This window comes from Oncorhynchus masou, chromosome 31, assembly GCF_036934945.1.
Source record: "Oncorhynchus masou masou isolate Uvic2021 chromosome 31, UVic_Omas_1.1, whole genome shotgun sequence".
Lineage (NCBI taxonomy): Eukaryota > Metazoa > Chordata > Actinopteri > Salmoniformes > Salmonidae > Oncorhynchus > Oncorhynchus masou.
Window position 1 is genome coordinate 41473345 of NC_088242.1, and position 27677 is coordinate 41501021.

General features: G+C 42.0%; 1 protein-coding gene across 1 annotated transcript; it reads right to left on the reverse strand.

The window, feature by feature from the left end:
- Positions 1–818: 818 nt before the first annotated feature.
- On the reverse strand, positions 819–27094 carry LOC135523948 (V-type proton ATPase 16 kDa proteolipid subunit c). Its single transcript, XM_064950985.1, has 3 exons — positions 26801–27094; positions 1986–2169; positions 819–1683 (listed from the first exon to the last, which is right to left on the reverse strand). The coding sequence occupies exons 1-3, from the start codon at positions 26871–26873 to the stop codon at positions 1479–1481; spliced, it is 462 nt and encodes a 153-aa protein (XP_064807057.1). The 5' UTR covers positions 26874–27094; the 3' UTR covers positions 819–1478.
- Positions 27095–27677: the final 583 nt, after the last annotated feature.

Genomic DNA, 27677 nt, shown 5'->3' on the forward strand with positions numbered 1-27677 from the left:
CTCCCCTCACCTGGTCGTCTAGATGTTAGTTGAAAGGAAAAACCAGCTGACACTAGTCTCCCTGGAATGACTGACACCCATTATATGAACAGTATCTATACAGCTGCGAATAATTTTACAATTCCACATTAGACTTTCGATTTGATTTCACCCAGCTGAGCAGCTGAGCCACCAAATAATTACTCACATCCAATATTCGTTATATCGATCGGTGGCGTTTCAACATGTAGAATCGTTGGGAAATGATTTGAAAGTGACCATCGAACTTGGTCAGAGGCAAGAGGACGGCCACCCGCTGTTAAAGTTCTCAGCTGCTCTGGTGTCCTCTCTAGAGGTGAATATTTGATGACAGAGGCATTAGCCATTGTATGAAGAATGACTTTCTCTGGATGCTGAACGTTAAGCAGGATTTATAACTAAAGTACAATAAAACCGCCACATCCTTTAATGGATTGTTTTACGTAAAAGTGATCACAATGTGAGGTAATTAATTTGAATAAAGGTTAGTTTTAATAAAAATAAGATTTCTAATACAATGAATAGCTAAATGGTACCCTTTTTTCCACCAACATCACCTTGAAAATAACCCATATCTTAGGCATATTACCAGTGAAACATTCCTACCCCAAAACATCACCTGGCTACCCATTTGAATTACACTATGGTACAGTAAGTATGGCACAGTACAAGGAATTTTCAACCAAAATCTAACTCCGCGCATGTTTACTGGAAGCGATGTGTGGTGAACAATCTACAGACAAGCAGGGATGAAGAAGCTGGAGAGAAGATGTTTTGAAAATTACACTTGTGAGACCCAACACTGGGCAACAACCTTTAATGCAATCAAACAGCGGTACTACATGAACACATTCAAAACACTGCAATGTTTTCATCCCGATTGAAATACAGTTACACAACACCCACTCCACCAGCCACACACTAAAGGCAATCTTAAACCAAATAATACATCCAGAGGAACTCCAACCACATCACAGTTAACCCACAGTGCATTACATCTATAGAATTCACGGGGAATTAAAGATGTTTGCCCCATTTAAACATTTATAAATAAAACAGAAAACAAACAACGTTAAGTCCATACATATTTTCCTTTACAAATAGATCCTCAGACATTAAATGCAGAAATCATGTAAACAGCCAGATAAATGCAGGAGCAGAAAAAGCAGTGGGGCCCTTTGGTCAGCTCTAAGACCAGAGGCAGAAATCAGTGGGGGGGGGGATCCAGTGGGGGGGGGGATCTTCATACAATTTGCAACACACAGGACAGACAAAATCACTACATTGCATTTGACTATCAAATTGGGACGACTGTACACATTGTAGAGATAAGACCATATTTATGGAGCCATTTTTTATTATATAATTATTTTGTCATTCATTTAATTTTTTATCCAGTATTCCGTTGATTTTTTTCCTCCTTCAGCAACATAAGACAGATTGGTGGAAAGGTTGGTGGTTTATTTCGTGGACAGGATGAGGGCCACGATGAGACCGTAGAGCCCAAGGACCTCGGCAAAGATTAAGATGAGGATCATGCCCACGAAGAGCCGGGGCTGCTGCGCCGTGCCCCGAACCCCCGCATCACCTACAATACCAATTGCAAAGCCAGCTGCCAACCCACTCAAGCCCACACTCAGCCCAGCACCAAGATGAAGGAAACTCCTACAACAGAGAGGGACAGGGGATTACCATAGCATCAATACAGTGGATAGGGTTACTATGTGATACCGAATGAACAAATGACAATAGTAAGATGAGATGTTTTCAATTAAAGACTAACAAAATATTGGGCAACAAAACTATTTTCTTTTATGGTATATAGATTTAATCTAATATTAAATGTCAGGTGTAATGGATTGATGGACCAGTTGCCTCAGAGCCTGTTAGAAGTATTAGGAATTGAGGGGAAATGCAAATGGAGACAATTTGTAGAAATAAATGGAGGTGGGAGATGTCAGACTGACTTGTAGAGGGTGACCTTCTCGGAGATGTTGTTGGCGATGAGCACCGCTACCACCAGGCCGTAGATGGCTATAATACCCGCCATGACCACTGGAATGATGGACTTCATGATGAGCTCTGGCCTCATCACTGACATGGCAGCAATCCCTGTTCCACTCTTAGCCGTGCCATAGGCTGCTCCCAAGGCTGGGGGAGGGGGAGAGAAGAAAATTAGATCCATTGAGATACTATAGTAAATATTTAAACACGTAAGGAATAATCAACAAGGGGCTATGCATTCTATGGAAAACAATGAGCGATGTGGAGGGCGTGTTCCACGACACGCTAACTGAGTGGAACTGACCTTCCAAGGAGTTACATTTACCAAAGAACGCAGAGCCCTGAGTTGATTATCCCCTTCATACAACGGCTATAATTTAACACATTTGCCACTAAAAGTGTTAAATTGACAAATGTTTAACATCCACTGAAGTACACTATATATACACACACGTATGGACGCCCCTTCAAAATTGTAGATTTGGGTATTTCAGCCACTGCCATGCAGTCTCCATAGGGAAACATTTGCAGTAGAATGGCCTTACTGAAGAGCTCAGTGACTTTCAACATGGCACCATCATAAGATGCCACCTTTCCAACAAATCAGTCCTTCAGATTTCTCCTTCAGAGTTTAGTGACATTGTGAAGTCTCAGCCGCAAAGTTGTAGGCCACACAAGCTCACAGAACAGGAAAGGCGAGTACTGGAGCGTGTAAAAATACTCGGTTGTGGCACTCACTACAGAGTTCCACACTGCCTCTGGAAGCAATGTCAGCATAAAAACTGTTCATCGGGAGCGTCATGAAATGGGTTTCCATGGCTGAGCAGCAGCACACAAGCCTAAGATCACCATGCGCAATGCCATTGTCAATCTAGACAATTCTGTGCTTTGGGAGGCCCTTTCCTGTTTCAGCATGACAATTAGTTCAGTTCCTGGATAATAAAGTTGCCGAGCTCAGGGCTAGAGTTTCTTTCCAGAGAGACATCAGAAATTGCAACATACTCGGTTTCACAGAAACACGGCTCTCTCGGGATATATTGTCGAAGTTGGTCCAGCATCTGGATTCGCAGTTCATCGCCCCAACAGGAATAAACAGCTCTCCGGGATGAAGGACGGGGGTGTACGTTTCATGATTAACAACTCGGTGAAATTGTAACATACAGGAACTCAAGTCCTTTTGTTCACCTGACCTAGAATTCCTCAAAATGCCAACCGTATTATCTCCGATTATAGTCAAGGCCGTGTAGATCCCTCAAGCCGATACCACGACGGCCCTCACTGGACAAACTGGAAACCATATATCCTGAGTTGAGGTCTACCGATTATGATTTTTCAACGCCGATACCGATTGGAGGACCAAAAAAGCCGAGACGCGATTTTTATATAATTTGTAATAATGACAATTACAACAATAATGAATGAAAACTAACTTAATACAACACATCAAATTCAATTTAGACTCAAATAAACATGTTCAATTTCGTTGAAATAATGCAAAAACAAAGTGTTGGAGAAATGCAATATGTGCCATGTAAAAAAACTAACATTAAAGTTCCTTGCTCAGAACATGAGAACATATGAAAGCTAGTGGCTCCTTTTAACATGAGTCTTCAATATTCCCAGGTAAGAAGTTTTAGGTTGTAGTTATTATAGGACTATTTCTCTATAACATTTGTATTTCATATACATTTGACTATTGGATGTTCTAATAGGTAAGTTAGTGTTGCCAGCCTAATCTCAGGAGTTGATATGCTTGAAGTCAAACAGTGCAATGCTTGAAGCACAGCGAAGAGCTGCTGGCAAATGCAGGAAAGTGCTGTTTGAATGAATGCTTACGAGCCTGCTACTGCCTACCACCGCTCAGTCAGACTGCTTGGGTCATTAATATGGTCAAATCCGGAAACTATCATTTCAAAAACAAAATGTTTATTCTTGCAGTGAAATACAGAACCGTTCTGTATTTTATTTAATGTCTGGCAACCACAAGTCTAAATATTGCTGTTACATTGCACAACCTTCAATGAGAGGCCAATGGAAAATCCTCAACCTGTTTGGTGCGCAATCCCGAGAGCGCGTCTTTGTTTCTCTTTAATATTGATTCTTTAGACTAAAAACCTGAGGATTGATTATAAACATCTTTTGTAATGTTTCTACGAACTTTACAGATATTATTTGGAATTTGTCTGCATTTCAGCCATTGGATTACTGTACAAAACGCACCAAGAAAATGGAGGTTTTTGGAAATAAAGAGGGACTTTATCGAACAACAAAGATTTGTGTAACGGAGTCTTGTGAGTGCAACCATATGAAGATCAAAGGTAAGTGATTAATTTTATTACTATTTCTGACTAATCTACTTGGCTGGTTACGGTTTGTAATGTGTGCTGAGCACTGTCCTCAGATAGGCTTTATGGCGAAAGCAAACCATGCGACTTTTTGAAATCTGACACGGCAGCTGGATTAACAACAAGATACGATTTATTTTGATGTATTGCACTTGTGATTTCATGAAGTTAAATATTTAGTCATAATTTGGCGCTCTGCAATTTCACCGGACGCTCGCGTCCCACTGATCCATATTGCCTGCTAACATGAATTTCTTTTAATTAAATATGCAGGTTTAAAAGATATACTTGTGTACTGATTTTAAGAAAGGCATTGATGTTTATGGCTAGGTACATTCGTGCAACGATTGTGCTTTTTTCACAAATGCGCTTGTTAAATCATCCGTTTGGTGAAGTAGGCTGTGATTCAATGATAAATTAACAGGCACTGCATCGATTATATGCAACGCAGGACAAGCTAGATAAACTAGTATTATCCTCAACCATGTGTAGTCAACTAGTGATTATGTTAAGATTGATTGTTTTTTATAAGATAAGTTTAATGCTAGCACCTTACCTTGGAGGTAGTCAGCCTGCCATGCAGTCACATGGAGTGCAATGTAATCGGCCATAAATGCAGATTACCAATAGTTATGAAAATTTAAAATCTGCCATTCTGATCAATCGGTCGACCTCTAATCATGAGGCTGCATTTATTGTAGCTGGAGATTTTAACAAAGCAAATTTGAGGAAAAGGCTGCCTAAATTCTATCAGCATATCTAATCTAGTGCTCGCGATGGAAAAACAGTTAATCACTGTTACTCCAACTTCCGGGATGCATACAAGGCCCTCCCTCGCCCTCCTTTAGGCAAATCAAACCATAACTCAATTTTGCTCCTCCCTTCCTATAGGCAGAAACTCAAACATGAAGTACCCTTGCTAAGGACTATTCAATGCTGGTCTGACCAATCGGAATCCACACGTCAAGATTGTTTTGATCACGCGAACTGGGATGTGTTCTGGGTAGCTTCCGAAATAAATATTGACGAATACAGACGGTGACTGAGTTTTTTTCAGAACGTGTATAGGAGATGTTGTACCCACTACAACAATTAAAACCGATCCTAACCAGAAACTGTATAGATGGCAGCATTCGCGCAAAACTGAAAGCGTGAACCACACCATTTAACGATGGCAAGGCAACTGGGAATATGGCAGTACCCATTCCCTCCGCAAGGCAATCAAAACATCAGTATAGAGAAAGTGGAGTCGCAATTGAACGGCTCAGACAAGAGACGTGTGTGGCAGGGTCTACAGACAATCAGACTACAAAAGGAAAACCAGCCTGGTTGCGGACACTGACGTCTTGCTTCCAGACAAACTAAACACCTTCGGCTTTGAGGATAACAGTTTCACCGACGCTGCCCGCTACCAAGGAACGTGGGATCTCCTTACCCTCGCAAGGCTGCCAGCCCAGACAACATCCCTAGCCGCATCCTCAGAGCATGCGCAGACCAGTTGGCTGGTGTGTTTACTGACATATTCAATCTTTCCCTATCCCAGTCTGCTGTCCCCGCATGCTTGAAAAAGGCCACCATTGTTCCTTTACCCAAGAATACAAAGGTAACTGAACTTAATGACTATTGCTCCATAGTACTCACTTCTGTAATGAAGTGCTTTGAGACACAAGTCAAGGCTCATTAATCACCTCCACCTTACCCGTCACCCTAGACCAACTTCAATTTTCTTACCATCCCAATAGGTTCACATTCAATGCAATCACCTTCACCATCCCATCTGGACAAGAGGAATACCCATGTAAGAATCCTGTTCATTGACTATAGTTCAGCATTCAACACCATAGTACCCTCCAAGCTCATCATTAAGCTCAAGGCCCTCCTTGTACACCCATGACTGCATGGCCAAGCATGCCTCCAACTCAATCAAGTTTGCAAACAGTAGTAGGCTTGCTTACCAACAACGAGACAACCTATAAGGAGGTGGTGAGGGCCCTCTGAGTGTGGTGTCAGTCTCACTCAACAAAACACAAAGGTGATCGTGGACTTCGGGAAACAGAGGGAGTACCCCCCTATCCACATTGATGGGACAGCAGTGGAGAAGGTAGAAAGTTAAGTTCCTCTGCGTACACATCACTGAAACGGTCCACCCACAGGCAGTGTGGTGAAGGCGCAATAGCACCTCTTCAACCTCACGTGGCTGAAGAAATTTGTCTTGTCACCTAAAACTTTTACAGATGCACAATTGAGAGCATCCTGTCGGGCTGGCTGTATCACCACCTGGTACGGCAACTGCATGGCCCACAACCTCAGGGCTCTCCAGAGGGTGGTGCTGTCGGCACAAGACATCACTGGGTGCAAACTACATGCCCTCCAGGACACCTACAGCACCCAATGTCACAGGAAGGTCAAAAAGACCATCAAGGACAACCACCCAAGCTACTGCCTGGTCACCCCGCTATTATCCAGAAGGCGAGGTCAGTACAGGTGCATCAAAGCTGGGACCGAGAGACTGAAAAATAGAAATGCTCTCAAGTACATCAGGCTTAAATAGCCATCTCTAGCACAGATAAGCAGCAGCCTATATACAGACTTGAAGTCATTGGACACTTTAATAATGTTTACATATCTTGCATTACTCATATCATATGTTTATACTGTATTCTATACTACTCATCCATATTTATATATTCTTAATTCCATTTCTTTACTTGGATTTGTGTGTAGAGTATATGTTGTGAGAAATTGTTAGATATTGCTGCACTGTCGGAACTAGAAGCACAAGCATTTCGCTACACAAATCAAATTTTATTTGTCACATACACATGGTTAGCAGATGTTAATGCGAGTGTAGCGAAATGCTTGTGCTTCTAGGTCCGACAATGCAGTAATAACCAACAAGTAATCTAACTAACAATTCCTAAACTACTGTCTTATACACAGTGTAAGGGGATAAAGAATATGTACATAAGGATATATGAATGAGTGATGGTACAGAGCAGCATAGGCAAGATACAGTAGATGTATCGAGTACAGTATATACATATGAGATGAGTATGTAAACAAAGTGGCATAGTTAAAGTGGCTAGTGATACATGTATTACATAAGGATGCAGTCGATGATATAGAGTACAGTATATACTTATGTATATGAGATGAATAATGTAGGGTAAGTAACATTATATAAGGTAGCATTGTTTAAAGTGGCTAGTGATATATTTACATCATTTCCCATCAATTCCCATTATTAAAGTGGCTGGAGTTGAGTCAGTGTCAGTGTGTTGGCAGCAGCCACTCAATGTTAGTGGTGGCTGTTTAACAGTCTGATGGCCTTGAGATAGAAGCTGTTTTTCAGTCTCTCGGTCCCAGCTTTGATGCACCTGTACTGACCTCGCCTTCTGGATGATAGCGGGGTGAACAGGCAGTGGCTCGGGTGGTTGTTGGTAATCAAGCCTACCACTGTTGTGTCGTCCGCAAACTTGATGATTGAGTTGGAGGCGTGCGTGGCCACGCAGTCGTGGGTGAACAGGGAGTACAGGAGAGGGCTCAGAACGCACCCTTGTGGGGCCCCAGTGTGGAGGATCAGCGGGGAGGAGATGTTACCTAACCTCACCACCTGGGGGCGGCCCGTCAGGAAGTCCAGTACCCAGTTGCACAGGGCGGGGTCGAGACCCAGGGTCTCGAGCTTGATGACGAGCTTGGAGGGTACTATGGTGTTGAATGCCGAGCTGTAGTCGATGAACAGCATTCTCACATAGGTATTCCTCTTGTCCAGATGGGTTAGGGCAGTGTGCAGTGTGGTTGAGATTGCATCGTCTGTGGACCTATTTGAGCGGTAAGCAAATTGGAGTGGGTCTAGGGTGTCAGGTAGGGTGGAGGTGATGTGGTCCTTGACTAGTCTCTCAAAGCACTTCATGATGACGGAAGTGAGTGCTACGGGGCGGTAGTCGTTTAGCTCAGTTACCTTAGCTTTCTTGGGAACAGGAACAATGGTGGCCCTCTTGAAGCATGTGGGAACAGCAGACTGGTATAGGGATTGATTGAATATGTCCGTAAACACACCAGCCAGCTGGTCTGCGCATGCTCTGAGGGCGCGGCTGGGGATGCCGTCTGGGCCTGCAGCCTTGCCACGTTTAAATGTTTTACTCACCTCGGCTGCAGTGAAGGAGAGACCGCATTTTTCCGTTGCAGGCAGTGTCAGTGGCACTGTATTGTCCTCAAAGCGGGCAAAAAAGTTATTTAGTCTGCCTGGGAGCAAGACATCCTGGTCCGTGACTGGGCTGGATTTCTTCCTGTAGTCCGTGATGACTGTAGACCCTGCCACATGCCTCTTGTGTCTGAGCCGTTGAATTGGGATTCTACTTTGTCTCTGTACTGACGCTTAGCTTGTTTGATAGCCTTACGGAGGGAATAGCTGCATTGTTTGTATTCAGTCATGTTACCAGACACCTTGCCCTGATTGAAAGCAGTGGTTCGCGCTTTCAGTTTCACGCGAATGCTGCCATCAATTCAAGGTTTCTGGTTAGGGAATGTTTTAATCGTTGCTATGGGAACGACATCTTCAACGCACGTTCTAATGAACTCGCACACAGAATCAGCGTATTCGTCAATGTTGTTTTTTGACGCAATACGAAACATGTCCCAGTCCACGTGATGGAAGCAGTCTTGGAGTGTGGAGTCAGCTTGGTCGGACCAGCGTTGGACAGGCCTCAGCGTGGGAGCTTCTTTTTTTAGCTTTTGTCTGTAGGCAGGTATCAGCAAAATGGAGTCGTACCCACAATAACATCTGCTAAAAATGTGCACGCATACATTAAAAAAAATGGTTGTGAGATCTGTGTGGAAGAACTTGACTGGCATGCACAGAGCCCTGACCTCAACCCCATCGAACACCTTTGGGATGAATTGGAACGCCGGGTGCCCAACCTCACTAATGCTTGTAGCTGAATGCAAACAAGTCCCCGCAGAAATGTTCAAAAATCTAGTAGGAAGCCTTCCCAGAAGAAGGCAGCAGGGGGGGGGGAGAGACCATCTCCATATTAACGCCCATGATTTTGTAACGAGATGTTCAAAAAGCAGGTGTCCACATACTAGCCTCACTACAAGTCCAAATGTAAGTTCGATAGGTACAGTATTTACCGTGGTAACCAAACAGACTTGCTAGTTTAGTAATTAACCAAACCATCAGTCCAATTTGCAATTATGAAAATTGAATTCAACAATACCATACCAACAATTACACTTTTGCTTTAAAAAGCAGCTCAAACAAAACATTAAAAGTGTACTATAGCCATTTAATTCTACCGTGCAAATAATGCACTCTCTAGAATGCCCTTCAAGCCAATCGGGAGTACGCAACAATACCATGATATAATTATGTACCATTTAATTCTGTGATTAGAGAAATGTACAAATAGTGTAGAATACAGAGTTGGGCAATATGGAGGAACTGAAATCGATTAGGTAACAAATTCACAACTCCATAGTTTATGTTCCCTGTACAAGGGCAACGTAGCTACAGCTGGGAAATTCTTGTGTATGAGGAAATGACCAGCATCATGTTCTCCCACACTGAAAATGAGCTTGACTGCGGATCTCAAACCAGTCACTCCATTTAACAGCTACGGTTCAAGGCAAATTCTCTCCACCTCAACCCATAGATACCAACAGGGAACGGAGAGCTGAGGTTAACCCTGTCTATTCAATGGCTTTAAAAAAAAATTTTTTTTTAAAGGCTTTCATCCTGTGCAAGAGCGGCAGAAATCTAAATCACTCCACCTCCCTGAAGAAGACTCTTTAGGTTCTCCATACAGGAAGCTGCTGACTTCAAACCAACAGAACGCCACATCCCTGCAGTCGCCACAGAAAATCTGATGTCACATTGGCAGCACTCAATAAAATAGATTACATTTCTATGACAGCGTAAACCAGTGTCGTGTAAAAACATTCCCAGCTTGAAAATGTTCACGTTCTGATCAATTGTGACGTTATGTTTGAAAACGTATGTGACATCTAAACCGTTTGAGCTAGAAAGTATTGGACCCAGTTCTAAAAAGCTGCGTGTCAAACATGAACGGGTTTCCCTTTTTGCGCTACAACACCCACAAAATTCAGTGGACGAGTTCGAAGTCAGACCCCTCGGCGTGCCAATACTATTTTTTACTCAAGAAAAGGTCTAACACCTGAAACATTAGAAACTATTTGGAGCCAGGTCTAAAAAGCTGACTCACAAAAGCATTGTCCATTTTGCTCTATTCCCACAAGCTTCATCTGAAGTCGGAACTGAGAACAATCAGAACGTGAAAATTAATAGGACATTTAATTGGGAACACTTTTAGCTGGGAACATTTTTACATAAGGCACTACAGCAGGGCACTAATGTAATAAAGGCCCAGCAGAATGCAGAGTCAACACGCCGACAGGAGGCTCAAAACGACACAGACCAGGATGCAGACAGCCAGAGTGCCAACGTCTGCAAGAGAAGCAGAACAGTGTTGTGATAAAAATCAATACTCTCATGGGCCTCTAAAAATGGATGTGCTCGGTCGGGGTGACAGGCCGCCGTGGTCGTGAAACAGGCAGAATGGGCTGACGAGATTTCTCCCACGTCAGCTATGCATCACCCGCAGTGAGATCACACTGAACTGACAGCCCTGAGGTGGCTACGACTGACCAGAGCGTCTAATATGCAACCTAAGTTGCAGCTACTAGAAGGACGACACCAGACAAGATACATATTGTTTGCCTCAACCCAGCAAGGAGTGCTAAGAAGCTCCAGGATATAGCAACAGTATGTGAATGCGACTTCAAATAGCCTAGGAGAAATTATGCCCAAAAGGAGTGAATTATCCAGTTCGATGTGTTACATGTGTAGATTTGCATTCACTGTGTAAATATTAAAACAGAGTTTGACTCCCTAGACATTTATATCTCTAAACAGGTCTCTTGCACTGCAGACTGACCACAAAACCCAGGGAATATGGATTGGGTGGTGGATCAATGATGCTCCTTTGTGAATGTCTATGGTCAGCCTCCATGAGTACTAAAGGGAACATTGGATTCATCTTAGACTATACTCTCTATGAGTGAGTCCTTGTGTGTGCAGAATGAATAGGACAGGGTCTGTGATTATTTTTGCTTGATTTCCCCCCCCCAATTTAGTTTTTCTAGGTTCTCTTTAAAAAAAAAAAAGTAAAGAAAAAAGGAATGTCCACAATGCTTAAACCACACCAGGAGACCACTTGAGGTCTGTGGAAAATCTACAAAATGTCGAATTTCAGGTGAATTTGCCCTTTAATTAAATTGTGCACAAGCCAGAGACAGCGATATTTCAGTAGCACTCATCTGGTTGCAGAGTTAGCAAAACAAAATGGCCACTAGATTGATGCAGAATGATATCATGATTATTTCCAAGTTAGGCAAAGACTACAGGTATTCACAGGTCCAAAAAGTTGAACCCCGTTCCGGAATGGACATAAATACATTTAAATATAGAGACCCATTCTGAACGGACCCGAGGAAACCAGACCCGTATCGACATGGTTGAATCTAGACCCTGTCCGTACAGTGATAGACGCAGCATTAATGTCATTTAAGCTACTTTATTAACTGGAGCAGATAAGGCGCGAAAGGAGGGAGCGAAAGGTGTCGCTCTAGCAGACGGGGTAGGGGCCGTGCTTGTGGGTAAGTGACGCGGGAGGAAGAGACAACAACTAACTAAGCAGACACTCGCTATAGTAAACTAATAGCTGCCATTTCTAGGTTATTTATCTATTATGATTACATAGTAAGTATTGACTGCATCAAACCAGGAGACACTAGTTAAGCTAGCAAATGTTAGTTGAGGCTGCAGTGCATGCACTCAGCCTACAGTTACAAATAACTCCATTCAGAATATTACGCATCAGCTGGTTCTTGGTAGTTGTAGCCTATCCTTCTCCTTTGATGGAATTGACAGTTATTTTATTAGATGTCCCAACATGCCACACACAGACAGAGGCTCTGAGTGTAGCTTAGTGCTGCTTTGATGAAGTCAGTTAAAAGTACACATACCCGAGACAATCATATCAGATCTGACCCAGACCCATGACATTTAGAATTCTGGTTCCAGACCCCGCTAGGGTCCTTGATCGGGGCTCGGGTACAGGTGGATCTGAAGACCTCTAGCATAGGCAACTTTGTAGGTGGCTAACATATAATTGAGGAGGTTTTTGGGAAAGGCTTTCCATTTACCAGAATATGGTGGTCATTACATTAGTATCATCGTTAATGGCTACACAAAGAGGTAGACAATCACGCATACAGACAGGGGTATTCCTTTGTTGTTGCCTATTCAGAAAGTAAGGAAAATACGAATCACTGATGTTTTTTGTTCACGTTCTTGGGCAAATTAAAGAATGTTGTAAGTTCAATACATTTAGTGAATTTCCTACTAAGTTCAATACGTTTTTTTTTTTCTTAAATATGGTTGGAATCACGGAACTGCATTTTTTCTGGATTCCGTCTGCAACGCAGATTTTATAGGGCCCAAGCATTGGCACAGCAGCCACAGACTGAAAGAGAATAGCATATTTCAACATGGTTCTTCACGAGTTTGCAGATACTTCACATGGAAGAATGCAAATGTGTCCTTTCAGTGGGTGGCTAATAAAATTTGATTCAATAAAACCATCCATCTCTTAAAGTAGGGATTCCCAACAATCTAGCTATGTTGCATCCAACCCAACAAAAGCAGTCCAACTGATTACTTGGTTAACAGTAAAGTCAACAAGAACATTTTAGTTATGTCAGCCCTTGAACATGCTTCAGGACACATCCCGTGGCATGTAGCCTCAAGACATTTCATACAGGTATCCAGAGAGCTCCATGTACTGTCAAGGCAGCCTGAAAGAAGGCAGTGTCTCTAGAGCTTTGTGTATTGGTGGCTCTAGACAAGAGGAAGTATGCACATCGCAGCCAGCCACCCGCCAGACCCCGACACGGACTTATTTGTCACAAGACTGATGCCATCTATGCAAGGTTAAGTTATTCTGCTCCAACCTTGTCAGATTCACACATTTTAAGTGAGGCAGTGTCACACATTAGTGCATGATTAAGACAAAGTAATATCTAATTAGAGGCATAAAAAAAAAAAAAAAACTCAACTTCATATTCAACACATGTGAAAGAGGTGTTTCCAATGACATCAGAGTGCAATTTTAACCAATTATAAGTAGGCATTGCCTAACAATAGTCTACTAATTTACATTTAAGTCATTTAGCAGACGCTCTTATCCAGAGCGACTTACAAATTGGTGAATTCACCTTCTGACATCCAGTGGAACAGCCACTTTACAATAGTGCATCTAAATCATTAGGGGGGGGGGGGGTGAGAAGGATTTGTCATTGTAAACACTTAAATTTTAAATTCCTCTTTTTTACTACAAAACATAGAAACGTGCTATGTTCACATATGTTGATGTTGGTTGGTGAGGAGATGAATATGAAGTTGGAATATATCCCTATTTAGACCTGATGCATTTACCGAAGACGGGTGTAATAGCCTAGCACCTTTCTCAATCCCTCATGGTAGGGAAGTCTATCCACAGAAGGGTTGATGTTACAGCTAGGGCCGTTACTGTGACCGTACTACGGCAACACCAGCGGTCACAAGTCATGACGGCAGACAAATTCCACGTGACCGTTTAGTCATGGTAATTAGGCTTCTCCAAGCTCTGATGATGTGGATGGTCATTAGAAACCAACAAACTTGCTAACTGGTACTCAGCACTGTCCCGCCAATCGCTCTGACATCAATGTGAATGTAATCCAAAATCTAATCAAAACACTACATGAGAGCCCATGAGCTCATGTTGAGCAACATTTCAATAGGCTATTCAATTGTGAAAAAAACAGAGTGATGGCCTGTATTAAAAATAGGAGCACATCAGCTCCCTATAGGCTAGGCGTACTATATTTATTTCTCAACTTTCCTAATATTAAAACACATTTCCCCTCTACAACAGGAGTATAGCCTACTTGGCTAGCATAAAAATGACCTGGAAAATCATCCTCCATTCGCTAAGTGCATAGAAAATACATGTTTTCTTCCCCTGCCCCGACAGGTGCATGATAGTTAATTCAAAATCAAAACAAATTTCACACATTTAGTATATGTAAAGACAGGATTTAATCAAGAATAGTGTGATGGTGACAATATTAGCCTATCACTTGTGAATGATGCCCAGCGTGTGTGCAGTAAGGCAAGAAACGCATGCCTTCTTCAAATCAGTCACACACACAGCCTAGCTCATAAACCTATATATTCCATCCCACAACTGTCCCAGACTATGTTTGGAATATTACTCTTGCACAGAATAGGTCAACTTTTGTACCATGGGGGAATAGTAAATCGACATATGCTAGTGCTTTTGCTGATCGTTAGGCCTACTCATCTTGTTGGCTGACAAAGTAAATGTGGACAGTTCTTTCAATATGCACCTCGGAATAGGACAAGAAACTGCGCATTTGCGTCCCCGATGTCGGTCTTCACTTGTAGCCTTTAAGAAAAACCAGATCATATGATGGGGAGCCATTTGAATGAGAGGTTGCAGTTGGGAGAAGGGAATTTTAATTGTTATATTCAGCCCAACGGCACAATGGACACCACCCCCCAAAATAAGGCATGGATTTTTTTAGGGGGCATTACGTCCAAACAAAGGGGATGCTTGTAAAAGTGCTTGTAAAATTGTGAATGAGAGGCTGATGAAGTGTGTACAGCCTGCACAAGAAACAAAGCAGAGCTCATGCCTTTCATGCAGACTTAGAATTAATTAAAAAAACAAAAACACAGCCCAATGTTTGGATCACAACTAAAGTTACAAATAGAGAAGCATATAGGAGTACCTATTTCTTTGTTAACCGCTCAACACAGAAAAGCCGCATGTGCGCACTCCCTCAAATAATTTGGAGAACATAACCTTTCCATTTTACTCACCTGTTAAATTGTATTCTTCATACTATAAAATATTGCCACAGAATTCTAAGCAAATCTTGTCAACTAGTGTAGCCACAGCCATATCAGGGCAACTGCAACTGTTTAAGAAAATAGCAGCATTCTACATATCATGTTTCTTTAGACCCATCTAAAATAATGGATTTATTGTGACATGTAGGCTATATTACATGCATCTACTAGACTTTTAAAAACATGTTTCAAAATGTCTGCATCTGTGGCTTGTAGGCTATGCGTGGAAGCCAGGAGATGCTAAATGTGTATATTAAGTAACTTTCAACTACCGTGAGACCGGCAGTTGTTTGCTTGACCATCACCAGCTAATGAAATTTCATGACCGCAACAGCCCTAGCTACAGCAGCACCTCAGGAGCCCAACACTACTTCGTATAAAAAAAATATTTAAAAAATCCAGATAATAGTTGTTCACAATACTCATCATGCCACAACCCCTATAGTGATGGCTTGCAGCTTCCACTCTGACCCGGTGGTATCTTGTGGTATTTTGACCCTCACCAAAAAGCTCCCCTCATGCACTCTCATTCATAAACCAAGACCAACCATAGTGTATTAGGAAATATTCTGAAAGTATTCAGACCCCTGGACTTTTTCCACATTTTGTTATGTTACAACAATATTCTAAGTTTGAATGAATAATTTTTCAATCAACACACAATACCCCACAATGACAAGGTGAACACAGGTTGACATTTCTGAAAATGTAAAAAAAAAAAAAAAAAAAAAAAAAAAAAAAAAAAAAAAAAAAAAAAAAACTTAAGTATTCAGAACATTTGCTATGAGACTCGAAATGGAGTTCAGGTGCATCCTGTTTCCGTTGATCATTCATGAGATGTTTCTACAACTTGGAGTCCACCTGTGGTAAATTCAATTGATTGGACATGATCTGGAAAGGCACACACACACACCTGTCTATATTACAGATCACTGTTGACAGTTCAAGTCAGAGCAAAAACCAAGCCATGAACTCAAATTGTCAGTAGAGCTCCGAGACAGGATTGTGTGGAGGCACAGATATGGGGAAGGGTAAGAAAACATTTCTGCAGCATTGAAGGTCCCCAAGAACAGTTTCCTCCATCAATCTTAAATGGAAGAAGTTTGGAACCACCAACACTCTTCCGAGAGCTGGCCGCCTGGCCAAACTGAGCAATCGGGGGAGAAGAGAATTGGTCAGAGGTGACCAAGAACCCGGTGGTCACTGACAGAGCGCCAAAGTTGCTCTGTGGAGATGGGAGAACCTTCCACTCCACCAAATCAGGCATTTATTGTAGAGTGGCCAGACGGAAGCAACTCAGTAAAAATAAAAAAAGGCACATGACAGCCCGCTTGGAGTTTGCCAAAAGGCACCTAAAAGGACTGACCATGAAACAAGATTGATTTGATGAAACCAAGATTGAACTCTGGCCTGAATGCCAAGCGTCACGTTTGGATGAAACCTAGCACCATCCCTACGGTGAAGCATGGGTGGCAGCATCATGCTGTGAGGATATTTTTCAACGGCAGCGATGCTGGGAGACTAGTCAGGATCAAGGGAAAGATGAACGGAGCAAAGTACAGAGAGATCCTTGATGAAAGATCCACCTTCCAACAGGACAACGACTCTAAGCACACAGCCAAGACAACGCAGGAGTGGGGTCTGAATACTTTCCAAATCCACTGTATATACACAGCATATGGCCCGATTTGCGCAGCGGTCTAAGGCACTGCATCTCAGTGCTTGAGGCATCACTACAGCCACCCTGGTATCACAACCGGCCGTGATTGAGTCCCATAGGACGGCGCACAATTGGCCCAGCGCCGTCCGTGTTTGGCCGGTGTAGGCCGTCATTGTAAATAAGAATTTATTCTTAACTTCTTTGGGATAGGGGGCAGCATTTTCACTTTTGGATGACTAGCTTGCCCAGAGTGAACTGCCTCAGTCTCAGATGCTAATATATGCATATTATTAGATGGAAATTGGATAGAAAACACTGAAGTTTCTAAAACTGTTTGAATGATGTCTGAGTATAACAGAACTCATATGGCAGGCAAAAACTGTAGAAAAAAATCCAAACACGAAGTGGGACATCTGAGGTTTGTAGTTTAACTCACCCCTATTGAATACACAGTGGGATATGGGTTATGTTGCACTTCCTAAGGCTTCCACTAGATGTCAACCGTCTTTAGAATGTCGTTTCAGGCTTCTCGTGTAAAGGGGGGCCGGATAGGAGCTGTTTGACTAAGGGGTCTGCCTGCAGCCTGGTTCTCAGTCACGCGCTTTCACATGGAGGTAACTCTCGTTCCATATACTTTTCTACAGGCAATGGAATTCTCCAGTTGGAACATTATTGAACATTTATGATAAAAACATCCTAAAGATTGATTCTATACTTAGTTTGACAAGTTTCTTCGACCTCTAATATAACTTTGAATGCTTTGTCCGACTGGACCAGATCGCGCTTTTGGATTTGTTTACCAAACGCCCTTACAAAAAAAAAGAAGCTATTGGACAGAAATTAACATTATCGAACAAAACAAGCATTTATTGTGGAACTGCGATTCCTGGGAGTGCATTCTAATGAAGAGCAAAGTCAATATTAGTCAAAAATAGCATTAAATATTGACTACCCAACATGGCGGATATTTCTCTGGCTGGTTTGGGCTCTGAGCACCGTTCTTTGTCCGTAAAGTTTTTGGGAAATCTGGCAGCGTTTGCATTAAGGAGAAGTGTATCTAAACTTCCATGCATAACACTTGAATTTATCAACAACATTTATGAGTATTTCTGTTAATTCATGTGGCTCTCTGCAATATCACTGCATGTTTTGGAACTACTGAACGTAACATGGCAATGTAAAATAAGATTTGGATATAAATATGAATTTTACCGAACAAAACCTACATTGTGTAACATTAAGTCCTATGAGTGTCATCTGATGAAGATCAAAGGTTTGTGATTAATTCTCTCTATTTGTGATTTTTGTGACTCCTCTCTTTGGCTGGAAAAAATGGCTGGGTTTTTCTGTGAGTTAGTGGTGACCTAACAATCGTTTGCGGAGCTTTCGCTGTAAAGCATATTTGGCTGGATTAACAAGAATTGTATCTTTAAAATGGTGCCTAATAATTGTATGTTTGAGAAATTTGATTTATGAGATTTGTTGATTTGAATTTGGCGCCCTGTAATTTCATTGGCTGTTGGCGAGGGGTTCCGCTAGTCCTAGACAGGTTAACAGACTTGCCTAGTTAAATAAAGGTCAAATTAAAATAAATATGGCTGCAAACAAAAAAAAGTATGCTTATGCCCTTACAATGTACAATCTCAAGTCAAGCATCTCCTCCAGTGGCATTTATAGTAGTTGATCAAGGAGGGATTGGATGGGCAACACGGATATAAATGTGCAGTAGGGCTGTGATGGTCACGAGATTTTGGATGATTAATTGGACAGCCAAATGACCGCTGTCTCCATAATTACTGTTCAAACAGTAAGTTTTCCAAGATGTTGCAGGGCTCGCTTTGAGGCAAGAAACACTGATCCATGCGGGACAGCACCTGCAGTACTGGCAACTGTGATCTTGCTCTCCGTAGCCGACAGAAGACGTGGTCTTGAGAATGTTAACCTGTTTAACGTGGCCAGACGGATTACCAGGACACGTACATGCGCTGACCAGTTGGACCCACTCTAATTCGCATACTGCCCCAACAGATCCAGAGATGATGCTATCGCTATTGAACTCCACTCTGGAACATAACCAAGCTACTGTAAGAATACTTTAAGATAATACACAGATAAGAGGTCAATGGGGAATTACCGCTCAATGGAAATAGTTGTCTATCATTACTCAGTGTATTAATTCCTCCTTTGTGTTGTTGGGAATGGAACGGAAGGAAGCATTTCACTGTTAGTCTACACCGGTTGTTTACAACTCATGTGACATAACATTTGATGCCCATAGGAGGAAAGCAGGAAGAAAAAGTAGGAAGCGTGTACATCAATATGTGCAGTGATTGGTTGATTCAACTGAACTTGACTGCAAAAAAATACATTCCATTGTATGCATGAGCCACATTCTACATGACTGTGGAAATTGCATCACAATTCCAGGACACCATTGAGAGTGTACCCGTGAGTTTACCAGATTTCCAGGGTTGTAGATTCGACTGTGCTAGTCCCATCCAGTCAGCGCCTGGACCGACTACCAACCAAGAGCAGGGGCCTGACGCAGACATAACAGGCCACTACCCTGTCGATACGACGTAGGCTCAACTGATGACCAACAACTCGGAGCAGCCATCGCGCCCAATGAAATCTAACCTGTTATCAAATGATTGATTTTGCTGTAAAGCTAAATTAAAACCCATGGTAGTATTCCAAGTAGGGCTGACCCCATTTAGTCGACTGGTCAACTGTTTGGGCTCATACATATATTGATTGGCACACGAGACACCCGTCTGATTCACACCCGTCTCAGTGGACTAATCCATTGTGTAAGCCGCAGGGATGGCACACCAGTATCACCAATAGTACATTTACTATTCTAATCTACAATGTTAGTTTGGTTAGGGTCATTTGTTAATGCATTCAATATATTATTTAAGTCTTTTACTGTTCTCATTGTCGGAGTAGACAAGTTGTTTGCTGGCCGCACAACCTAGGCTACACTTGTTAGGAACACATTTTTTATTTTGTTTGTAGCACTCATTTCAATCAATGTTGAGTAAGGACGCATACCTGATTATGCATAGAAGTAGACCAAGGCTACCTGGCCTGCGTGCAAATGTAGGCCTATAAATTTGGGGGATCTGATAATATTTGATTGTCTTCACCACCATTGTTGAGCTTCTCAAATAAACATTTTCTTCACCTCAAAAACAGCAAGTAAACAAAGTCTGTTTTTACATCCATTGAGAATGACAACACAGTTGCTACAGACAATAAACATTTTCAGTGAGACAAATCAAAGGCGAAATCCATTAAAGCCAAACTAATGGAATTCATTGCCCTTGACAATCAACCGGTCCCTGTCGTGGGTGATGTTGGCTTTCGCCAACTGGTCGAGCATCGGTACACACTACCAAGTGAGCTATTTTTCAGATTTCAGTCACACAGTAATAGCGTCACAGCTATTAGCTTCACCACATACATACTATGGAACGCCGTTTGGGTCTTTGCAATCAAAAAAGATACAGTAGCACTGTCAAAGCTGTACAAAAAAAAAAAGTCTGCAAACAAGCAAACGCTGGCCACGAACGATGCGTTTACAAGACGGCATTGGTAATAAAGCACTCATTTGTTCGACCGCAACGACTGGGGTAGCTAGCACCAACACAACCAGCCTGAAAACAATGACCAGTTGAAACTGTAGTAATTTTCATTATTCTTAGCAATGATTTAAGAAACCTTCTGAGTAGGTAGGTATTAGCTAGGTTCACCTATTGAAATTGAACTTCAGCTAGCGTCATCTGGCTAGTGATGCTCAACCGGACCGGGTTGTGAAGCTAGCCACACTAAGAATTAGGCACAAGTAGAATTTGCAGTTTGCCTTCAAAATAAAAGTATGACATTGACAGTGATGCAAATGAATACAAATATAATTACTTTTATTTTGAAGGCCAACTCTTGTGGCTTGCTTCACATAGATGGGTCCAACCATTAATCAAATAAGAACTGTTTTATAAAGTAGGGTTATTTTAGATGACACTTAACTATAGCTACTGAAACAGATTATGTTGTGGTATTTGACGTGTATCTTTGACACAAAGAACCAAAAGGCATTCCATATAAATCCTAGTTGAGAATGAAACGACTGAACAAAACCACAAGTACGTGAAAAAAATAGGTTGATTGTTTTACTGGTAATGGGGACATACATAAACATCAACAAAACTTTGTCAATGTGGTGTGTGTAACCTTTATTTAACTAGGCAAGTCAGTTAGGAACAAATTCTTATTTACAATGACGGCCCGGACGACGCTGGCCCAATTGTGCACCGCCCTATGGGACTCCCAATCACAGCCGGACGTGATACAGCTTGGACTGTGGTGACGCCTCTTGCACTGAGATGCAGTGCCTTAGACCGCTGCGTCCATGCGTGTTAACTATACTAGAACGCTTAAAAGGCAGGTAAAAAACGTTTATATCGGTATTGTTTTGGCAAGGACGATGTCGGTCAAAAATGTGTGTATTAATGATTTAATCAGTGCTTCAAGCATCAGACAAGCTAAGTAGCCTACATGTAGTTTATTTAATTTAAACACATTGTAAAATGTAGACGATTGGTCGAAAGAACAGACTACTCTCGGTCGACCAAGATTTGTATTTTATTTGTTGTCAGGGACTACCCAAGTTCCATTCATGATGCCTCTACTACAAGTGAGACTAACCAACATTTGTGATTCCATTACGGTGCCTCCACCTTGCAAGAGTTGATACCTCCCACTTCGAGTCAAGACATGAAAGACTATAATTAACTAGGAACTGCAGTAATATGACATTAGTGTGAGACTGTCTTCACAGGCTGCTGTAGAATGCACAGTTCACATAGGTTTCAGTGGGTGTGCTTAACCAAGTTCTCAAAGACAAATCAACTCCAGTCTACAATTATTATATTTTAAATTATCATGAAGCACAATATAGGCAATGGTTTACAAATGCATACACAAAATCAGTAGATAATGTGTAAATTACCAGTTTGTTTCTCAATCATGGTAGTGGTGGTGTTGTAGTGACGTCGCACGATGGCAGGCTCACGTTTCCTGTAAAGAAACTTAATGCTGCTGGGCCTGAAATCACCGGTGTCCCTGGTGGCCCCCCTCCAGATCACTCCCACTGCCAGCCACAGGGGCTACCCACGCTGGCCTGTGCTATCGCTACCCATAGGAGCTCTGGGTCAGCACTAAACATGTAGGGCTCATGATAGATTAGCCTCTTGCTAGCATGTTTCCTACATACAGTAACTACACATTGGGTATAAATGATGAATGCATTTTTAGTGCTATCAATAGTTTCCTCATATTACTTGCAATAATTTCACCTGACAGGAACCTCTAGGTGAGAGGGTCACACACCCAGCAACAGCTTTGAAGAGGAGTAAAATTGGGAATACTTAACGCAAACGGACAACTGGGATCACCCTTCCACCACAAGTCATTACAGAGTTGAATTAACTACAATTGAGCAAGTAAGGATAAAAGTAATCAGGAAAAAAACAGAAAAGGACAACGTTCCCCAAATATGAGCGGTCATACACCTGCTCTCGATTGTGCAGTCAACCACCATCCTAACCATTTAGGCCTTTTACTCAAAGCAACGGCCCTGGTCAATAGACAGGCGGCATGCCACCACACACCACAGTGAAGGAGAAAATAGTGTCACACCCTCCAGCTCCTAGCAGTAGCTGCACGATTCAATATCCCCACTAGGTCGAGCCCTCTATATTAGGGTTTCCGAACTCCATGGGTGTATGTTTTGCTTTTTGCCCTAGGCCTACACTGCAGATTCAATTAATCAAAGTTTCATGATGAGTTAACCAACTCATCATGAAGCTTTTATACATTTAATCAGCTGTGTAGCGCTACCGCAAAAAACAAAATGCGTACACCCAGGGAGAGGCCTTCGGACTGTGTTTGGGAAACCCTGCTCTATAACAACTTAGTAGCATGTCAATTTCCTACTACATGTTGCATCACGCAACCAGCTTTGCCACATGTAGCCTAAGCTAGACTACAAGATGACAGGGGCTATTGATAAAAGCCACTTCAACAATTATTAAATAAGGCAAAACAGTACTCAGTAGAAAAATGTTAAATTAAACATATGGAATAAATTCCGGCCTAGTGATGGTCCAAAACATGTCTCTTGCAATCAAAGGCACAGTTGATTGGTAATTTGATGCTGTGAGGTAGCATATTGTTAAATGCTTTGAGTGAATGCATCAGACCTAACAGGATAAATAAATTGTTTCGGTTTGATAAGTTAAATATTAAATCGCAATCTTCATTTTTTTTATTTTTATAATGTTGTTTGAATGCTGTAACACAGAAAACAATTCAAGTCCTACGGATGTTAGCGACTGCTCATCACTTAACCATCACATTACGTCGATAAAACATTTCAGTTGTGTATATTACATTTGTTTTAGGCTTATTTGACAACTATTATTTCAGTCCAAGTCATCAGCACATCGCTATAGAGCTGCTGCCTAATCGGTCTGACAAAAACACTATTTTAGTAGTTCTTCAAAGTAAGGTATACTTTTATGACTGCTGAACACCAACTATCAATCTTTGAGGTATCGCTACCTGAAAATAAATCAAAGAAACTGCTCGCTCTCTCCCGATCACGTTCTACTGTCTCTTGTCTCAGTCTGGACAAGTAGGTGCGCAATGGATGTTGGTCATTGTAGTGAATTATGTTTTCTGAGTTAAACTATGTAGAATATTGGTTGTTGGAAACTACAACTCCCTACTACATGGTACAGTTTGGGCTCGATCTGATTTACACTACATATCCAAAAGTAGGTAGACACCTGCTCGTGGAACATCTCATTTCAAAGTCATGAGTATTAAAATAGAGTTGGTCCCCCCCTTTGCTGTAACAACAGCCTCCACTCTTCTGGGAAGGCTTTCCTCTAGATGCTGAAACATTGCTGCAGAGACTTGCTTCCATTCAGCCACAAGAGCATTAGTCAGGTCAGCTACTGATGTTGGATGATTAGGCCTGGCTCACTGTCTACGTTCTAATTCATCCCAAATGTGTTTGATGGGGGTTGAGGTCAGGGCTCTGTACAGGCCAGTCACGTTCTTCCATTATCATGCTGAAACAGTTCTCCAAACTGTTGCCACAAAGTCGGAAGCACAGAATCGTCTAGAACTGGGGGGTTCTTAAACTTTATCAGCCTGGGACCCAAATGAGATCGAATCGCCGAGCTGACAAGGTAAAACTGTCGTACTGCCCCTGAGCAAAGTAGTTAACCCACTGTTCCCCGAGCATGTCTATTAACGCAGCCCCCGCACCTCTCTGGGTTAAATGCGGAAGACACATTTCAGTTGAAGGCATTCAGTTGTACAACTAGTAGCACTATGCACAAAGCTGGTGTAGCCAGCAGATCCAACCCGCTTGCTAACAGCTGCACTAAAGTCAGACAGCATTCCTGTGTATATTAAGACACCATGGATATGGCTCATAAAACATACCTCAATTAAGGTGTGTACCCCAAACTGTTACACCAAGAACATTGAAAGACATTGAAAGTTTAAGTAAACTGCAGTTTGTCTTCATGCTAGCTAGCAGTAGCAACAGCCCATGTTGCGTTGAGCAACAAAATAGCTGATTGGCTGACACTGCCAACCCAAAATGGCTACTGTGGCTTATGCTCTTTGTAAGGGACAGCTAAGGTAAAAAGTTGGGATAAATCAGAGTACATCCCTGGATTGAGGAAGTTTCAGGGCCATATCTCTTGCCAGCTCCTTGGATGTCAAAGGAATGTTGTTTGACCCTAGTGCAGCTGTAAACAAGCTGATTGAATTGTGGTATGTCGCAAACCATAAACCAACGCAAATAATTGAGAAATGACCTATCGACGCACATTTATCAAACATTATTTTGGAGGTGTGGTTACTGGTAAAGACACAGTTTAACAAAATACTGGGTAACTTGATTAGCTAGTTATTGTTGTCTTATTTAAGGGCATTTTTCACCAAGTCCCAGTTTGTTCTACCTTACAATGAAGCTGTCCTGACCAGATAATCTACGATTCTGCCACAATGAATTTCATCCTGTTCATCATAATCAGGATGCTTTGTTATTGTTGGAAATGACACCTGCCCACGTTGCTGGTAGTTAAAATGTTAACAAAAAACTACCGAGCCACTGCCTGTTCACCCCGCTACAGTCAAGAAGGCGAGGTCAGTACAGGTGCATCAAAGCTGGGACCGAGAGACTGAAAAACAGCTTCTATCTCAAGGCCATCAGACTGTTAAACAGCATCCACTAACATTGAGTGGCTGCTGGCAACACACTGACTCAACTCCAGCCACTTTAATAATGGGAATTGATGGGAAATGATGTAAATATATCACTAGCCACTTTAAACAATGCTACCTAATATAATGTTTACATATCCCACATTATTCATCTCATATGTATATACTGTACACTATATCTACTGCATCTTGCCTATGCTGCTCTGTACCATCACTCATTCATATATCTTTATGTACATATTCTTTATCCCCTTACACTTGTGTCTATAAGGTAGTAGTTTTGGAATTGTTAGCTAGATTACTTGTTGGTTATTACTGCATTGTCGGAACTAGAAGCACAAGCATTTCGCTACACTCACATTAACATTAACCATGTGTATGTGACAAATAAAATGTGATGTGTGGAACTGAGGTCATACCATTGTTTAGTATAGGGAAATATAGGTATGTGTCTATTTAGCCAAATATCTCGCAATTTGTATATCTTTAAATCAATTTCAATCTTCTCTTTCTAATTATGTAAGGCTGGGCAGCATACTCTGTCATCATCAATTGCTCGTCCCAAAATACCTTTTGCCCTTGTAACGCTGAGCCCCCCCTCACACTTTTCCTATGGAAAGGCATGCTGGTACATTTCGCCAAATATCTCGCAATGTGTATATTTAGATTTTGTCAAGTCGGACACCATTTTAATCAGGATAATATCCTCTTTCTAATTGCATAAGGTTGGACAGCGTACTCTGCTTTCGTCGATCGCTAGATCAGAAACAACAAATGTTTGCTCTTTATGCAGACATAAGCACACTTGGCACCATTGAGGTGGGGATGTTAACTTTCTACACGAGTTGTTATTTTTCCGTTTCGTCCTAAGAACAGATTGTAGTGGTAAAATAAAGGGATACATCTTTGGGTGCCATTAAGGCACAATTAAACTGTAAGCATCACTCCAGTTAACAGGCTCTGCGGAGGTAATTTGCTATGGGATTCGGCTAGTGTTCCAGCTCAGACAACCTTCTGACATTTCCAGCCTTGGGTGAATTTCGACTCCTATTGTCCAGCCTACTAACGTGACATACGCCAATGACATTTCATGGACTCTCGTCCAACTCCATCCCTTGGTTACCTGTCCGACTAACGTTAGCTTTACCTGGCTAACTAGGATATGTATTAGATAGCAAGGCAGTATTTTTACTGAAATGGGTAGTTATGAGAACGAGTTTCGATCAAAGCTGACTTACATTCACTACGCAGATACATGACTCAAGTGCGTATACGCTAAGTTAGCTATGCAGCTAGTCAACTGGGTTAGCTTGCTACGTAGCTAATTAGCTGGGTTAGCTAGCTCGTTCGCTGTCACGCTAGCCGTTTCTGTGCTGGTTTCAGGCATTGGAGATGCGGTTTGAATGGACACATACCAATTTAAATGTAGCTATGGTAAAGATAGTAATTGAATTGTGTGATAATTACCGCTGAAAACCATAGCTGCAGAGGCTCCCATCACTGCGAAGAACGGAGAGTATTCGGGGCTTTCGGACGACATTCTCTGTTTAAAAGAACACGGAATACCAAACGGATATTGCGGTTCCCCTTAATGGTTTACCGACTACACCTATCAAAGACCACACGCTCTTTAAATGTAAACTGGGAAACCTATGTAGCTAACTAGAGATGTAATTGGACTAGTCACGAATCTTCTGCTAAATACACGGCGGAACAGCAGCACAAAATGGTGAAGCGGAAAATATCACCTGACTGGCCAAACCCCATCAACTACTATATGTAGGGGAGGCGCTCACAAGTACCTCTAATAATGATTTACTGCAGCACATCAAATTGGATTTAAATTACAAATAAACAATTTTATATATTTCTGATTCAACCCATCCAAAGTAAATGCTTTATTTTTAGATTATGTCCATTCTTTTTTTAAATAATCCCCTATTGTAGTCTATTTTGGTGTGCTCCGCTGCAGGGTTGCCCTTTGAAATCTCGCTAGGCATTCAGTGACTAAATTCCCCATTGAGTGGCTAAACTGTACAATGCCGTTATGAAATCATTCAAATTGATTTCTGCATTTGGCACTAGGATACCATGCATGAGAGGGTCATTTACAGTAAAATGTGATATGCAGCAGTGGAGCGTGAGTGATTGTGTGGTCGAGGAGCCGAGAATCCCCACTCTCTCGCTCCCAGCAAGCCCAGGGACAGCATGGGAGTAACGATGAGTGTGTGAGCCAGAGAGAGATTGTGCAGAGTACTCCCACCCCTCCTTTCTCCACCCATCCCCTCTACACCTTTTTATAAGCAGGCAGGCAGGCCGTGAGAGTGAACCCCAACCACGCCAC

What these genes read in the sequence shown, in the direction of transcription:
- LOC135523948 (XM_064950985.1), bottom strand. Translation starts at nt 26,873, where the DNA reads ATGTCGTCCGAAAGCCCCGAATACTCTCCGTTCTTCGCAGTGATGGGA. An exon ending in TGCAGCTATGGTTTTCAGCG is followed by an intron (nt 2,170 to 26,800) that starts GTAATTATCACA and finishes CCCCTCCCCCAG; the next exon opens with CCTTGGGAGCAGCCTATGGC. An exon ending in GAGAAGGTCACCCTCTACAA is followed by an intron (nt 1,684 to 1,985) that starts GTCAGTCTGACA and finishes TCTCTGTTGTAG; the next exon opens with GAGTTTCCTTCATCTTGGTG.